The sequence below is a fragment of the Idiotropiscis lumnitzeri genome, unplaced genomic scaffold, assembly GCF_059441095.1.
Source record: "Idiotropiscis lumnitzeri isolate Australia: NSW breed Sydney's pygmy pipehorse unplaced genomic scaffold, RoL_Ilum_1.0 HiC_scaffold_35, whole genome shotgun sequence".
NCBI classification, from domain to species: domain Eukaryota; kingdom Metazoa; phylum Chordata; class Actinopteri; order Syngnathiformes; family Syngnathidae; genus Idiotropiscis; species Idiotropiscis lumnitzeri.
The window spans coordinates 1362564-1381207 of NW_028283573.1; the positions used below are offsets into that span (position 1 = coordinate 1362564).

The 18644-nt window shown below is 41.1% G+C and overlaps 1 protein-coding gene across 4 annotated transcripts in view; it reads right to left on the reverse strand.

The window, feature by feature from the left end:
* Window positions 1–18644, reverse strand: part of nrcamb (neuronal cell adhesion molecule b) — a 70484-nt gene that overhangs the window by 26407 nt on the left and 25433 nt on the right. For 2 of the 4 annotated variants that reach the window (XM_088287322.1, XM_088287320.1), the window contains exons 1-2: window positions 16354–16480; window positions 12779–12859 (exon numbers count right to left, since the gene is read on the reverse strand). In XM_088287322.1, the coding sequence (XP_088143448.1) occupies window positions 12779–12859; window positions 16354–16431 (159 nt within the window). In that variant the 5' untranslated portion in view covers window positions 16432–16480. Of the gene's footprint in view, window positions 1–12778; window positions 12860–16353; window positions 16481–18021; window positions 18113–18644 lie in introns of those variants that run through there. The other 2 variants (XM_088287321.1, XM_088287323.1) reach the window with 2 other exon arrangements.

The window sequence follows — 18644 nt, forward strand, 5'->3', positions numbered from 1 at the left end:
TTTTTAATTACACAGCAATACTCTGTCCAAAAATTCTCCAAATTTAATAAAAGAGCAGTGTCGTAGCCCAAAAAAAAAAAAAGCATGTTCTAAATGATGTGCTGATGTTTAGATATGAATAAGTCACACATCATCTCATGTTGGTGGTGGTGAGGGGAGGGGGGGCGTGAAATAAAAAAAAAAAAAAAGATTAGCCTGTCAGTACAAAGATTTCCTCCCCGACGTTATCGGCCGTCTGACAGCTTTTGGCGGAACGCTCTAAAGTCTTAACGGAGTTGTTCGCGATATCGACTTTTCTGCTTTTCTCTTTTCACATGATGTCGGATTGTCACCACATTTTGAACTTGCACTTTTTCCCCACGCAGATCTTAGGAGTTCCTGTCCCTCGATATTATCATGCAGCTTCAAATGTAAACTCGGCAACGAGCGTACATTATTCATAATTCGCATTTTTTTTTCTGTACTCGGGAGCGCTTCGTTCCTCATCTTTCGACTACATCTGAGATCTTGCGGGGTGAGAGGACGTGAGGACTTGGGCTCCTGTATCATCACAGCTCACAGGGATAATTATAGCACGCGCACGCGCACGCGCACGCGCACACACTTCTATCCAAGGACGGCGACCGGCTGGAGCGGAGCCTCCTCAACTCATTAAATTCGGAAATGAATGAATGTGCGCTGGGAAGCTTTCCAGATAAGAATCACCACGCAAGGCTTCACCTCCGTATTTATAATTAACACTTTTATTCCCAATTAGCCCCTTTTTTTTTCGCAATGCAGGCATTTCCAGTGGCTATTTTAGCAGTTGGACGGCGTGCCTCAAAATTCAGCGAACACACGAACACATTTCTCTTTGCATTCAGAGTCAATAAAAGTGTATATGTGTAAAATGGGTCAACACCTTTAAATTTCAAACTACATCATTGCATGAAGCCCCTCCCTTTACGCACTATCTACCATGTGCAGGTTTTTTTTTCATATCGATATAAAATGATGCAATCTTTAAATAGGTTTTTTTTTTTTTTTAATGGAAGAGAGCACAGACGGGGGTCGCCATAAAAAGAAAAGCGCCTGAGGGGGGAAACCGGGTTCACTGCGCAAGCCTGCTGTGACAAATGGAGGTCAATGCTGGAACACAGCCTTTGCAACAACCATGGAAAGTAGAGTTGAAGTCAAAAAAGGGAACTTTGATGGTAAATGACAAAAGAAAGTCGAAAAGACTGCAAGAACGCGCCTCATTCATGACAATTTTTTTTTTTTTTTTTTACTCCTTCAAATTATTTATATCCCTGTTCCAATTGAGGAAAGAGTTGTTTGCACCATTTCGATCAAATCAAGTCTTACAATCCCAATTGGATAACCTCGCCTTGACCCAGAACCTTCATTTGAAACTCTTTTTCTCATTTGAAACCTTTACCCTAATTCTGATTAAAAAAAATCCCTAATTTTAAATCCCATTTAAAACCAAAACGATTTTTTTTAAAAAAATGTTTATTTATTTATTTATTTATTTTTTTATAACTCTGACTCGAATCCCTTTTTTGAAATAATTGCACCAACACTGGATTAAATCCCCAATTTATGTTTCAATTTTAAACCTGAATCCTGTCTTGAAACTCTACTTTGAAAGTCTTAAAAATGTCTTAATGACTTCCCTTGAATTTTTCCAACTAAATTTAAAGAATCACTCTTGGCAGGCCATTATACCCGATATGCAAGTTGCTCATCAAAACAGCGGGACAAGGAAAAAAAAAATCACTTAGTGTTGCAAACAAAATGTAAAAATCACTTTTCCTACAACTACGCTTCCATTTCATTCCAGGCCAACTGTGTAAAACTTTTGAAATATCCTTCAAGTTTGCCATGATCCCCATCGCCACCATATGACTTTGACAAACGCTTCTCCCAGGCCCCTCGTCGGTGACACAATGGAAATCCCACAGTGCGCCGATGCCACAATCTCCTCATTAGCTTTTATAATTTGGGGGGGGGTATGAAAATAATTGGTGTGGTTAACATATGAATCGGGGGTCCCGTTGTCGGGGCCACCCCCTTTCATCCGCACTGTACAATGCCAGAAGATCGAGTGGGCGCTTGAATTCGCCGCATCTGTTGTGAAGACGTCGTTTCAGACTTGTTAGTGAAAAGATTCAAAAGGCATCGACTGTTACAATCGAGGGGGAGGGGGGGGGGCGGAGAAAGGGAATGTGGAATGCAGGCCAGGAAGTTCAGAACATCGAATTTGCGCGACGATTCAAAAAAGGTCTGGTGGCCGGAAGCGTTTCAAATACCAGATCGTTTTGACCTGGATGTACTGACGCGTGCAACAAGTTGCAAAATGTTGTCCTGAGCGCACGCATTCGGGTGGGTGGGTGCACCTCGGCCACCAGGAGGCAGTATAATACTGAAACGGAGACGGCATAAAGAAGAGATGCGCAAATTTCGGCCATTTTCGCAGAGCCTCAAGAATTTATGCGAGCAAGTGTTGCGATTCTGTCTGTCTGTCGTTGCTGAAATCGTAATAGCATCGTGACCGGGATGCTATTTGCTAGCCCGGTCATGAGATTTTGCATCGTTTGTTAGCCTGAAGATAAAAGTTTCCATTAAGGGGAGTTTTCATGATGAAACATTTTTGGGATTTTTGTTTTGTGTTGTTTGCTCCAGGAATTAGTCAAACAGACTTAATCTAATAAAGGTGATGCTTAAAAAAAAAAAAAAAAAAATCAATTATTTGATTTCTACAACAATTCATTGTCAAATTTATGAATGAAATACGATGGCATCCATCACACATATCAACGGAGCGCAAAATCTGTCTGCAATTCTCGACAATCACATTACACCTGCGCCAAAACTTAGACCTGCTTTTAGTTGCTCTTAGGTCTAGTCTACTGTCCATCACCAAATTGTCAGATGTAAAAGAATGTCGCTCTGCCAAATTCTCAAACACGGCAGGAAAAGGAATATATAATATAACCTGGATAATGTTCTTCAAACGGACCATTACAGGACAACTTGGCACTCCGATTCTCCATTAAAAAAAAAAAAAAAAAATCAAATTTACAAAAAAAATACATAAAAAAAAAAATCAGATTAAAAAAAACGAAACAAAAAAAACAACAACAAAAAAAAAAATCAGATTTTTTTTTTTTTTTAACATCAGATTTTTTTTTTCTGGCATTGATTCATTTCTTGATTACCAATCTACTCCCGGTGCTCGTTTGCATCTTGCGATTTTGTGTCCAGCAATTAGTTTCCTCTTGAGAGTCGTTAGTATTCACAAAGCTTGCCCCCCCCCACCCCGTGTGTGCCAAAACACTCCGGGATTCGCTTTGCCTTCCCGGGCTGCCACCCTGGACAATAATTGCCGCGGCTACTTTCTGGCGGCGGCGGATGCTCTTTAGCATGCAGATTGAAACAACATCAGTTGGCTGCGACGGCTGGCGAGAAGGCGCAAATCCCCGCCTGTTAAAGCAAAGTGGAACTGAACGGCGTTTCACTTTCATCTTATCGCGTCACAACCTCTGAGCACAAGTACTTCTCCTCAGAGGCAATATGAAAGCCCTCTCGGATCATCTGGCGACGACGGCCTGGAAAAGGCTACTCGGTGGATTCAAGACGCGAGTCGGTAATGTGGCAAAAGTGACACTGAAGCACTTGGCTTGGCTCATATCGCTAGGAAATGAAATGACCTGAAAAAAAAAAAAAAGCAACAGTGGAGCATAACTTTTTTTTTTTTTTTTTTTTTAAAACATCTTTTAATATGCATCAACACTTGTTAGTTTTCCTTTAAAAAAAAAAAATCCAGCATCGCCGACAGATACATATTAAGGATCGGTTGATTGTGCTTGGTCTCAAAGCTCCGAAGACATCAAACGACGCATTTCACCACCGGAAGGGGGAGAAAAAAAAAATACAAAAAAGTAATCAACATAAAACCAATTTGCTGGGAGGAGACGAGCAAATCCTCCGAGGCGGGAAGCGGCGGGGCCAGCCATGCATGCGTAAACTCGCCAACTAATAGCATAAAAACACTTCTTGGGTTTCATCCACGGAGTCTCACGGTTCAGGTCAAAAACTCCCAAAAATAAATAAATAAATAAATAAAAAATCGTGACAACTCAGTCCAGCTCATTTTGGTGCAGTTTGTAAACCGCCTTTCGTGTGACATCAGAGCAGCATGGAAGTGTTTTATTTTCTGTCCTGTTAGCATAGTATACCGATAGATGACGGCGCGTTCCAAAGTGTGTCAAAAGTTCGATTAAAAATCCCAATATGGAAACAGAACCCGCCATAATTGTAAAAATATGAGAAAAAAAAAAACAGAAAGGGGTTTATTATATCCAAAAAGTACTGAAAGTTGCTAATAAAGCCACGCCAAACCTTCAAGAGTGAGGGGCGGGGGGGCACGAGAGGCCCAAACTTATTTGTCATCTCCTTGGTAACCATGACAAGAAACTGTACGCCTAGCTTCCAACTTCCTCTGCGCTCAACAAAAGAGGTGTGATTACCCGTCTCAGTTCTCAACCGGAAGGCTTAGTCAACAAGTGGAGGGTCTCCCAAGATGGGGGGGGGGCAATATGTTGAGTTTATTCTGAGCTTAGAGGCGGAAGAAAACCAGTCAATAAAAAGTGGAGAGACACTAGCAATCGGGATGTTTTTGTTGCAAATGAGCTCCCGCGGGGGTTGCCGTGTCCGCCCGGCTCCGGTTTGAGTTAACAATTAATGCAATCCGGTGTGCTTCGAGGAACACAACAGGGTGTTTCCAGCAAACACTCGGCTCCAGAGCCAATTTGAATAGTGCTGATATAAGTAGAAGCGGGAGGCTACGGGTCATTCGAAGCTCAGCGCCGCTTTGTGTGTGGCGAAAATCTGCCGACAGCATCAGATATGGTGAACACGCTGGAACAATCGGTTTGAGCCAGCCTGTTTGAGGCGACGTGTAATTTGGCCGCTGGGAACACAAATGAGATGGTGAGAAAAACCACGGGAAAGGTGGAGTGGGCTATACTGGAAAAGTGAAAAGGAACAGAAAATGATGATGCTTAAAAGCATTATTCAAAAATGGAAAATGTTGTATAAAATGTTTAAAAAAAATAGTAAGATTTAGGAACAAATATTTAGCAAAAAAGATAAAGAGAAAAGAAATAAAAATAATATTCTATAATATACAAAGACAAATGTTAAAAAAAATAAAAAAAATCAACAAAAACTTAATGAGTTGATTTTTGTATTTCTTCAGACAAACGGAGGTTCTTTTTTTACCTGAGGTTTGAAAGAAATGAAAAAAAAAATCAATTCATTAACATAAAGACAAGATGAATTTTGTGACTCTAAATTGACAAAAAAGTATAGAAAAAAGATTAAGTATGATAAATATTAAAACCAAAAACATTACTAAATTAGACAAAATATTTTTTTTAATTACAAAAGTACAATATAGTTGACGAAAATGGATTCAAACGACTAAAAAAAATGCTTATGTAAGGAAAAAAAAATAAAGAAATATTGGACACTCATATTACAGCATGAATTATAGAAAAAAATAATTGAAAATACAACTTTAAAAACATTAAGAACAAAAAAATAATCAGCCAAAATACAAATATAAGTAGATGCAAAAATTCAGAAACAGAATAAGATTAAAAAAAATATAAGAAAAAAGAACAATTCTTGAAAATAATTAAAAATAATCATAATTAAAAATACAACATTGGAAAAAAGTGGAAAGAAGGTCTGCGACTAATGTTTATTTTAATACTTGATTAATCTAAATAATTTTGTTGATTAATCTATGTATCAGGTAAATAAAAAAAAATATGCATCCCTATATTCAAAATAGGACATAATTTCTAAATTAACAGTGCAAAAAATATGCAAACAAATTGATACAGATTCACTTACTGGTCGCTCCTTATTTATTAGAAAAATCAGCAAACTTTTTTTGTGGATATCTTGTTTTGATTGACTGAATTTCCGACAATTTGGACAATTTTAAATCGAACACAGTCTCTCACCGATTAATCGATTACCAAAGTAATGATCGATTTCTTTGCTAATCGCAACGATTTCGATTAATCGCTTTACCTGCAGCAGAAACTAAACCATAAATATGACAAACAAGAAGGAAATATTTGAAGACTAGCACAAAACGTCTTCCATTTGCCCGGTGGGAAAGCAAACAAACCGGTGAGAAAATCTCAGGCAGGTGGAGCGGTGTCTAGTGTTATTGAGCGCTCCGTTCTCAGCGCGCTCACACAATGGCCCTCCTTCCACTCCACCTGTGCCTCTGAAAGGTCAGCGCAGAGGAGGGCCCTCGCAACCCCCCCCCACCCCCCCTCCTCCACCCGCAGCTCCCACAGCCGGGAAACTCAATCAAAAGAGACCTCTCCAAACCCGCCATTGTCTCGCCAAGGCTTTGCCCGCACCGTGGCTGCTCTTACATGTAACACTGGAAGAGGAGATGCTCATTACTGGCCGTCCCCGGCTCCACTTTGTCTCTTTTTGTGCGGCTGACAGAATAATCCGGCCGGGGACAATGAGAACGCGGTTATGTAAAGGAAGAGGAAAAGTAAGAACATGGAACAAGGGGGACTCATTTGTAGGAGTGAGGCGTTCGAGATGTGACCGAGAGCCGTCACCTGGAGAGTCTTTAATGACAACCCCCCCCCCCCCCTTCCTTCCTAACATGTAGCAGTTATTGACTGATGGGCACATCACAGAACAATGTGCGTCAATGTCGCCGCAAGCCATTAACACATAAAGAAAGCACTATATTGTCACCGCCCCCCCCCCCTCTCTCCTATATCTCCCACCCACAGTCACCCCCCCCCCCCCCCACACCAATCCTCAAGCCGGCCCCATTGAGATGCGGCAGGTGAATACAAATCATTTCCCCTCGGCTGCCTTCCAAAAGAAGCGCACCATCCAATCTCAGCCACGCACGACACAAACAAAGGCGCTTTCAAAAGTGTGAGAAAAATCAAATCGTGCTATTTGTAAAAAAAAAAAAAAAAAAAAAATGTAAGACTCAAAGCACAGTTGGTGGAAAAAAAAATGAAACAACATGCATGGGGTGGATTAGGTCACACTGAAAGAATCCAAATGATTGATTCACGCTTCAATGTGTTTGGTTTGACTTTGGAGGGACAAAATTCAGCTTAGACAGAACAAGAGAAATTGGTTCAGTTACGAAATAATCACCGCATGGATTTTGTGATCGGCAACCGGATGATTGATTGGAGCGCCACTAATTTTGGACAATCCTCCGTTATACCAATTAATGTACAAAGAACATTTTAGAGGGGGAAAAAAATGCAAATATCAGGGAGGAAAATATTAGAAAATAAAACAAAACGGAAAAAAAAAAAATCTTCAAAATATTTGACCAAAAAGATTTGTGGGAAGAAAAAAAAAAATGTTTAAAAATGATAAATAATATAATATAAAAAATTAAATAAGAAAACTAGCAAAAAAAAAAAAACAAAAAAAAAAATTAATAGATTAAACAATCCGCAAATATTTTTCAAAACATAAAACATTACAGTGAACCCTGATTTGTTGCCGAACCGATTTGCTGTGCTAATGCTAGGTCAGCATCGGCAGAACTGCTCTTTTATATATTTTCTCCTAACATTCATCACAACTCACACTTTCATGATTTCATTCCTGCATTATGAATGGAACAAAGTCAAACGGTTTCATCCCTGACTGAAAATGCAAAAAGTTCATATTCTCATGTGTCTGAAAGTTTTTTGTCCATTCGGTATTTTAAACAAAAATAAATTGCTGACTTTACATGAATCCTAAAACAGATCTTGGAGGCGCTTAGAATACAAATGAAATCCAAGGACACTTGTTATCACGCTGGCGCATCCTCCGATCTTTCCCATGATAAAGAATGTCATGAAATCCAAGCAGCACCTCTTAAAAGCTTTTGATTCCAAATCAAATTATTTGTCATGCGTGACGAACAAGCGCTATAGTCGCAGTCGATGTACGGCATTCCTCAAGCTGTCACTCTGTATAAATGAAAAATAAATAAAAAAATTTTTTTTTTTAATTTTTAAAAAGGAGACGCAAACACGCTTTCAGCCGATTCTGAATGAGCTTTGATTGCGTTTGACGAGTCGCGTTTTCATATGCAAAAGTGAACAAATAACCGAGATTCAGGCAACAATTCAGGGAGTAAACATCGAAGACGGTTTTGGAATATAAAATATATTACGACCCATCTTAACCGTGGTGTTCGAGTCCAGTCCAATTTTTGAAGACCTAATCTTGTGAAGCTGATGTTACATTAAGAAGCAGAAATATCAAACCTCTTTTTCTTTTTTTTCCCCGACATATAATTGGGTGACCCCATTTCATGTGAAGTACTGTTATTTTGAGAAATTACAGCGAGCGAGGCTGAAAGGACAGAAAAGTCTGACTCGCGTGAATATATTAACATCTTATTGGTCGAGCCGATTGATAAATGTGCTGCAGAACATTCACGAAAATGATCCCCAAAAAAAAAAAAAAATAATTATTCATATCCGTTTTGTGTGGCGCTTATCCTTCTTGGGGTCAGGGGTCAACTGGAGCCACCCCCGGTTGACTTCAGACCACTCAAAAGATAATCCAGTGCTTCTCATTTATTTTCTATTACGCCCCCCCCCATAAAAATAAGAAAATATTCGCCCCCCCACCCCAACCCACTCTCCGACGCAACTAGAAATAATCGCATTTTCACTGTAGAGTTAATACTCGCTGCGCACAATGAGAGCGCCAACTAGTGGCGTGGATGTGCAATTACACTTTATTGGAGTACGGTGGGAAAAAAATGGATGTTGCCCAGGTTCACACACGCCCCCCTCAGCCTCGCACCACGCCCCCCTTGGGGCCCCGCCCCACTATTTGAGAAGCACTGAGCTTTTTTTTTCTTTTTTTTTTTTACACACCGATTATTCTATTCACAGCCATGGGGAAGCCCAGGAGGACAGATGAGGTAGATCCAAGACGGATCACCCGTCATCCCAACACACGGCTGACATATTGAAAAAGACAATCATTCAACCTTGAGACAATTTAGAGTCTTCACAAAACACATGGCGGAGGTGGAAGTAGTCGAAGAGAACCATCACACAAATATGTCAGCTCTCCGCTGATTACAGGAAACATTCGACAAAAAAAAAAATAATAAAAAATCAGTCAAAAGAGAGACTGTCGCGTTCCTGTCTCGAGCTCTTTAGCATCGCCGGACGAGGTGAGACCTTCCTACCGGGAAGAACACCAGCCCCTCCTCGTCCAGTGAATTTGACAAGTACAGATGAGTGCGATAACGGCCATCAGTTCTCTGGAATCACCTCAGACAATTGAGAGCAGGGGTGGGCAAACTACGGCCCGGAGGCCACATGCGGCCCGTTAAACGTTTTCATCCGGCCCGCCGAGCTTGAAAAAAATGAAATGAATAAATCTTGTTCGTGTTTTATTTTTCTAAATTCTGTGGTTTTTCAAAGACACATATATTGTAATGCTTTTGTTCACTTTCATTTCAAATTTAATGCATTTATTTTCTCCGATGAGGTGAGGTTACCAAAACACTCCATCCATTTGCTTCTGGTCCCGCCCCTCTGTCAAATTCTAGAACCCATTGTGGCCCGCCAATCAAAAAAAAAGTTTGCCCACCCGTGATTTAGAGTCTAGCCAAATCTAGAGTTCGGGAAAGCTGCGGATCGAAGACGACTCGCTATTTTGGGAGAGATATTGAGAAAATACAAAATGGAGAGGACTTCAAATGGAATCCATTTGTCATGGCCGGAAAATGAGCGAGAGATTGGATGGAGGGGCGGGGGAGGACGGCCCAGAGGAAGGTTGTGCGGTTGAAAAAAAGGTTCAAGAAACGATCAAAATGCAGCCTCGGATCATGGGAAGTATCATTTGTGACTCTCCGGGCACCAAGCATGAACTTTCGCCGTTCCGCTTGAAGACGGAGAAGGACGAGGAGGTGAGCCGAGGGGCCGCGTCGACCTCGTTCCCGTCACTCGGCTTTTCGCCCGTTCGACTGTTTGTTTGCCCACGTCCTTTGCGCCGGTGCCTCGCCACACAGTCGCGGTTTAAACGCGACGGGGCAGACAGGAGCGTCAAACACATCGGAGGAACGTGTTGGCAGACACCGGAGGGACTCCCGCATCAGAATCCACCTGCTCACCAACGCTAACATCAGATCTCTCCTCAGATCTTCGCTTTTTCCTCTTTAGGTCGACGTTTTGTGTGAGCGCTTTCCAAATATGTGAGAACATTCTTTAAAATGTTGTTAACCTCTACAGATCCTCTGGTGTATTTGTTTCCTGTTCTGTCTTTTCGAGTCACCGCAGATATCGATGGAATATTTTAATTTGCGGAACTTCAAGCTTCTACTACAAATCCGACAAATTCGCTACGTTAGCAAGCATTCGCCGTTCAGTCAGGGACTCTTCTGTCACATGTCAACCCCGATACGATCGACCTAGCTTCTCTCGAAACGTCCGTCTTGAAAACGGCCGTGTATCTGCAATTAAATCAACATTTTCCCGCCTTTGCCCATCGTGGTTTTAAAAAAGCAAAAATATATTTTAGATTTTCCAAATGGTCACCAGTTCCGACTTTCGGGTGTGTTGATTCCGCAAAGCGCTGCCCCCTCACGAGTGAGTATCCAATCACAAAACGCGTTCATCACCTTCAGCGTGAGGCCAGCGAAAAAGCTCACTGTAACCAACTTGCGATCTGATTGGCTATCGCAACTGTAAAAGCCGCCTTGTGACCCAAAACAGACGCCCGCACGACTGTATCTGAAGGCTTTGTGAAAACTACATTTACAGAGACACATTTTCCTATCAGTCCCAAGAGGTCGAACTTGGATGGTCGGCGCAATGTTTAAAACACACAAATAAGGATGCCACAAACAAAATCAATGGCGGTTCGACAGAAACCTCCGCGGGCTTCTATGGGACCGCCTGAGAACTGAATGCACCCGGCCACAAAGGCTGCGTCACGCCTGACTGGGTTTCAAACACTCCGAGCGTGGTCCAGTGGGAAACGCCGACTCGGCCTATGTGGCCTGAAACGGTGCCATATCGAGACGCCCATCGGCCAACAACAAGCAGAGGTGGCAAAATTCTCACACTTGGTCGTAAGTCTATTTTTTATTTTATTTTTTAATTTTTTTTTATAAAGGACTACATATTTAGATATATCTGATTAAATATGAAGGTAATAAAATTCTAAATTATTTACAAACATACTCAATAAGTTCAGCTACTCGAAAAAAATAAAAATAAATAAATAAATCGCAGAATCCCGACAATAGAAAAAGTGAGACAATGACTGGCAAAAAAAAAAAAAAAATTGAAACCGGCATAGAAATGTTCAAATGGAGCCAGATAGACTGAGTGAGTACAAAGGTGACGACAGATGAGCTCGTAGCCGTCACAAGCTTTGAACTCTGCCCTCAGCTGCGCGTGCCGCCTCCGGGGCTCGTCCTCAAGGCCAAGGTGCGATCCTTTCCTTCACACTCGGCCGAGTCGTGGACAGTTATCGCAAACCGCCTCGCCGGTACTCACGCGACTCACTTGAAGCTTCGTGATGAGCCCGAAGGTGGCTTCGGATCCCTTTTCAAGAGTCGATTGACTGTTGTGCGACACATTTAGAGGTTGACTACACGACATGACCTCAAATCAAATTGGTATCGCCTCTCATTTGCATTGAAGTGTCCGATATCACCTCAGTATTCACAATCATTGGTATCATGTGTCAATTGACCATCACTCGTCCTCATTAAACAATCGTTGGTATCAATCAGAATCTGGTATCATAAGTATCGACATCATTATCGTCTATAAGTAGCCTTTATCGTTCTGATATCGGTCAGTATTGACAACTAGTATCATAAAGTCAGGATGGCAAATCGCTCCAATCAAAACAGTGGCGCCAATCACCTGTTGCTTATCAATTCGGTATGATGATCCGTATCGTTGATATTGTATTAGTATCACCCATGACGAGCACTTATCTCCCCTGGTATCATATGTGACAATGACTGACATTATATCAGAATCACATGTGACACTTACATTTCTACCTGTCTGGTATCATATCTGTATCGACAACTAGTATCAACGCAAAATCAACCATCACTCGTCACCTTTTTCTGGTATCATGTCAGTATCGACAAACACCGGTATCACATCAATCTTGCCCACCACATCTGGTGTGATATCAGTTTTGCCACATCTTCACCCGTATCTTTCTGAAATGATATCAGTGGCGCTAAACACCGGCACCGTATCGCTAACACCCATCACGAGTGGACATAATGCCCAATTTAGACTCCCAAGTGCTATTTTGAATTTCCTCGCATCGCTGCCCACTGTCACAGGCTGGGCAACGATAAGAGGGTGCGTTGCCATGGCAACCACAGCAATCAAAGAGGCAGTTTGACTCTCGCCGCTCCAAATGAGCTCCAGCAAAGACAAAACCCGCGCTGCCGGTGGACAAACGCCAGTCAAGCGAGCTCTGACCTTTCCGTTTAGTACAAGAACAAAAAGCCGAGGCATTGACACTGTTTGCCGCCTTATTAGCTCGGCGGAGTGAGCTAATATTTAATAAAACATCATTCTGGCGGCATCATGGTAGAGACCTTTACCAGATATGGCACACAAAGTGGCATTTGTGCGATCGCATGCTGTGGGAGGGGAAACGGTGCTCATAGGAACATTCAGTCCTGGAAAATGCGGACGTCAAAACAATTCCAACTTACCAGAAAAAGACTTGAATCCCCTTTCTCGTCCTCCTCCCTCGGATGTGCAACCTCTTGTTCTTCTTTTTGTTTCTCTTCAATCTGTTTGCAAAAAAAAAAAAAAAATGACAGTTCAGCACACTGTGCATGTCTTGATTGTGCAGTTATCCAGACATTTTTTTTTGTTTTTGGATTGTGGGAGGAAGCTCGAGTTGTTGGCCCGTTTTTTTTTTTAACCTTATCAACTAATAAAAGTGACGCCCCTACGCAACAGTAATTCATTTCTATCAGATCTCTGTTGAAATTCTGTAATGTAGCTTATTTTGGAGTCAGCCCGCCATACTTCAAATGACTCGAGTTCGCTCAAAATTCTGCTGCTCGTCTCGAAAACGTAAGAGGGAGCACATAACTTATTCGGGCCTCTCACCACTATCAATCATCTCCATTTGAATTATAATGACAAAAAAAATGTGAACATCTGAGTTAAAGCTCCAAAACAAACCACATGCTGGTGTGGCAGCAATTTGATATGGAAAAATCCCGACTGCCACGAACGCATCACATCGTATCTGGCGAAGAGTGATAAAAACTGCAGAAGGGGGCGCATGCTTTTAATTCCCTTGAAGACCTCCTGTCATCCCCCTTTTGTTCATCTCTCATCATCGCCTCCTGTCATCTTCACTTCTCCTGGAGATCAACTCATTTCTTCTTCTCTGCTCCCCTCCTGAGCTTTCTACACTCTACAGTTGTATTTTTATCTCCTTGTTCAGTTTTCAACCTGAAGGTCAAGGAGGCACACGTCACGTTGTACGCCACTGAAGATAGACAAGATTGGAAGACATACACCGATTTCGAACCAAGGAGGGTTTCCACACATGACTATGAAAATAATAGGCATGGGTCGCCTCTTCTCCGTTGTAGTACCGAGACTGACCTGAGAGTGGCAGCATAGTGTCAGAGGGCATCCAGATTGACGGAAAATATAAAATAGTAGAAGACATTTGTAACTGTTTTTTTACGCTCCATTTTTAGCTTTTTTTTTCTTTTTTGTTTTAAGAACCTTTTAGTTTAGTAGTTTACTTTTCTCCTTTGGACTTTTTGTGCTTTTAAGTTTGAAACGCGTCATGTTTTTGTTTAACGTTTCAGACTTTATTGGTTGGATTTTTATCCTTCATGCAGCATTTTACCCTTCAATTTTTTAATTCATTTTATTCTTTTTTATGCTTTAGACTTTTAAAGGCTTAGTTTACATTTTTTAATTTTTTTTTTGCACTTCATGTTGAAGTCTTTTTGCATTTTTTATGTTTTAGAATTTTCAGGCTTTTTTTCCCACTTCAAACGGCTTTGTATGCTTGACACTTTTTTTGCCTGGACTTTCACTCTCTGCTGTTTTTTTTTCATGTTTTAGTCTCTGTATGCTTCACTTTTTTTTTTTTTGCACTTCAGGAAAAAATGTGCGGTAACAGTGGCTAATTGGCTATTGTTCTGGTTAATGTCACAAACACAAAGTGCGGCTTCACCCAACTCGATGGTGACCCCACATATAAGGATTGGAAATACTGAACTATTTTAATATTTACCATTGTTAGCATGACTGTTTATTGAGCCAATCGGTGAGCAAAATCCCTTGACAACCCCACACAACTGGGGGAAATAAATTAATTAATTAATTAATTAATTAATTAAAAAAAAATCTGTCCAAGTAATCTTTTTTGGAAGGAGGGAAAATGCAAAAGATTCTCGTTATATGCACATACAATTGAAAGATGAGTGTGATCGATTCCATCCTGTTTGGCCGTTATTTCCCTTCCCTGCCTCCACTCTTCTTAGAATCGACGCAAAAAGTGATTGACGTCTCTGCAATTTACTTGAAGTTGATTCTTATCGACTTCAGTCTGCGTTTGATCCAACGTCAGACGTCTGCCTTTTCCCGCTCTGCTGAGACACCGCAGCTAAATGGCCTCTCTACATCCTGTTACCGAGCTGATGCTATCGAAAAAAAAAAGCAAGTCAGTGCTGACCTCGGTTACCGCCTGGCCCCTTGACTCGGTTGCCATGGCGATTTAAAGAGGCACTGGAAATATCCCTTTTCCGATGGGACGCCACCCGAAAGTGCACAATCGCCACCTAATAAGGACGCTCCCAAGGTGGGAGCGCCGAAAATCATCAGTTGACGGCCAACTCCTGACTGGAGGCCAAGTCAAAACAATCATAAAGAATCGTTGCTAAACGACGAGAAGAGGCTGCAGCTAATTAAAAATGACATTGTGGCTCCCCTTGGATACATTATGACGTGTTTTAATGTCTTTCAGGGAATTGAATAAAAACCCGACTATCGCTCATATGTTTACAACTTTTACACTTTCCAACCACACTCAGTAAAGGTTCATTATTTACAACCACAGAAGCAACAAAACAAGTCGAAAATTGCCACTTAAGATAACGTAAAGTGTCGCAGGAAAGCCACTGCCGCTCGACACGAGGCTAAACACGAGATTAATGGACAGTCGGTGCCAGCCTGACATAAGGAGAGACAAATTATGGGCAATTTATCATCCTTAACAAGAGCACTCAGAGAGCGCAGACCTCTGCCAAGACCTCAACATTTGTCACCCAAAGGATAGCTAAAAGACGGCAAAGTTTCATCCAAATAAGAAGGAGCAAAGCCAAATGAGAGTCACATAAGCACAAAAAAAAAAAATCACAATCTGTCTAATTACGATTTAGATGAATTCATATGACATGCAACCACGCCAATAAAAATCCAAAGAAAATCTTGTCCAAATCCTATCAAATTTGGCAGAAGTATAACTGTTCAAAATGTTATGCATTCATTTACTTTCAAAATTTCCCAAACATTCATTTGAATATTTTTGGTGTAAAATGTATTGAAAATATTGTGATAGGATGAAGAAAAAAATATTTTCACAATTAAGAAATCAGATAAGTTTCAGATTAAAGAATTAATAGTACATTCAACTGTATATTATTGAGGAAAATGATTTTAAAAAATTCTAGGATGATTTCACAAATTTTACGATTAGATTTGTAATATGACAAGAATAAAATTGTGTATTTTCAAGAAAAAAACATGTATAACTTGATTCTGCTGTAAATACGAATTTATTCTTGAAAACATACAACCATTTCTCAAAATACAATTTATCTTGAAAGTAACAAAATGTTTCTTAATAATACACAACTTCATTCTCCGAAGATTCCCCACTTTCACATATCGCGTACTTCTTATTTTTCTCCTCACGGAGGCCCTGCTCCTCCTTCATGCACATGAACATTTTCTTACAATCAAGCACACTCACAGTCCAAGCTGGAACTCTGCAATCCCAGAATCCATCGCAGCCAAAACCTCTCATGACAATCGCACATGCAAAGATGAAATAGAGACATTCCCCGCAGGTTAAACAAGCTCGCCGCAGACTTCCTCTAATGAGCGTCTGTGGGCCTTCTTCCTGGGGCTGTTTTTTTTTTTTTTGATGTGCATGAGTCTGAAAGAAGGGTAGTGGTGGGGAGCTCCCTAGTTGACCCGAGGGTTTAATTTTAGACTGGCGCCTAATGAGAGGCAGAATGCAACTTACGGATGATATGGCTCTCTCCTGACGAAGCCTAATTACCAGACGAGAGCGAGACAAGCATTGCGGCCGGAACACAATCATCTCTCCCGCTTTGACTTCATAACTAGGGATTGAGATGTGCCCCCATGACGTTAGCCGATGACATGGAAACGCCTAAGCGCTTCATTTCGATCCCAAGTAGTGGGTGCTAATTTGCGAGATGATGTCTGACAGCTGTTGGCAACAGGTGGAAAGGTGGTGGGGAGTGCCCTATTTAAATCGGGTTTTGCATTTTATGTAGCGACGATGGCGTTGGAAGTCTTAATGGGTGAGGTTATAGAAAAGAAATGTTTTGTTTGATTTGACTTGAGAGCCAACATTAAAGGGGAAGTCAACCCCAAAATATTCTTTACAATAATATGCTCCATGTGCCTTGGCTAGTCTAAACATGGCCTTCTGATTAATATTGTCATTGTGGAATAAAAGTTAAGTAGAAAACTCCACCTCTTTTAAGCATGTCAAGCGGCCATTTTGTCACTTCTGTCGACTGAAAATGACATCACAGTTGTTCAAGGCTCAGGTAACGACCAATCATGGCTCGCCTGTTTTCTGAAGCTTGTCCATGATTGGTCGTTATCTGAGCCCTGAGCAACTGTGATGTCATTTTCAGTCAACAAGTGACAAAATGGCCGCCCCGTGAGCTGTACAAATACGGGTGCATTTTACCACCTACCTCATATTCCACAAAAACAATATTCATCATAATGCTGCATTGAACATATTCTTGTTAAGATTTTTTTTTTTTGGGGGGGGTTGACTCACTCAATTTTTTAACATTATTGTCCTGCTTATAATTCCAAATTTCCTCAAAATTGTGAGTCCAACTCGAATTGTCGAACAGGGCAGTATAAGACCCCGGTGCAAGTGCAAGTAAGCCATGTTGCCCATCTAGTGGTGAATGATGATATTACAACTTTAAACTACAGTCAAACACCGCCTTGACGTTTTCATGATTTTTTTTTTTTAATGTGGTTATTTTCCCCATTTCGACCCTGATTTTTAATTTAAAAATGTACATTAAATAATAATTTGTAAAAAAGAAGGTAACTTCCAAACTTCATGTTTTATCGTGTTTAGTGAGAACGTGTTAGGAGCGTTAGGAAATGTGGAACATGGAAAAGGACTGCTCATAAATCCGATCATGGCATTCAATCCAAATCGGGCATTTGGGATCGCAGTTGGAAATCGAGCATAATGTTACGATCATTACAAAGTGATTAACTTTGTAAAATGGCAATCCTTCAGTTTCCATTATTTCCTTTTGGGAAAATAAACAAATGAGAGGGCGCATTAAACTCCAGAAGCGCCACTATATCATTATATATCCATTTGTTAATTTTCAAATGCTGCTTGAAACATTTCAACACGTTCCCAATAGAACAGATGTCGAGAGTGATCAAGCTCACCTCAGCGCCAAAAAATAATAATAATAAAAAAGATGAAAACCACACAACGTATTCCAAATTCCACACTTTGAATGAGGTCAGTGAATGCACCGCACACTCCGCCATAACCCTGTCACAGTTCCAATCACAGCCAATCCAGCAGCTGGCTCACTGATTGCAAGTTTTGTCATCACCTCCACAGCAGGTTACTTTGCCCCCCCGAGATGAATCCAAATAAATACATCACCTTTATCCCAGTCAATATCATAAATCCCCAGCGCAGCAAAGGTCACCCGACATAATCCAGCGGCTCGTGTAGTCCTCGGCACATCCGAGGCGACTGAGTGACAGGAGCGGGAGGAGAGCGGATTCCCTCTCAAAAGTCGCCCTCCCACCCCCCGATTGCCCTCCCAGCGTCCTCCCTCGCTCGCTCGTCCCTCCCCCGAGCCTGCCTCCCCTTCTCACAGTGGGATTAAAAACAACCTTTTGTCTCTCTACAATGGAGGGTTAAACATTTCCTGGTAACACATGAAGTTATGGGTGGGATTTTCTTTTTTTACACAGAATATACCGAAGGGTAGAGCGATGGGGTAGACTACGTCAGACTCAGATTTCCGAGGTTCCGTGTTCAATTCTCGTCTATTTTCTTCTTTTTTTCCTCTTGGTTTTGATGGCAAAAAAAAATAAATTCTCAACAGATCGTACAGCTAACAAAAACGCTCCGTTAGCGACGGTGACTCGAGTTGATGATGGCATCCGTCATTCACTCCAGTATATTTGTTAATACCATAATTTGGCATAATTAAACGATAAAACGTCAATGTCGCAATGAAGGATTTTTCGAATTGATATTTATTATCATTGATTTAG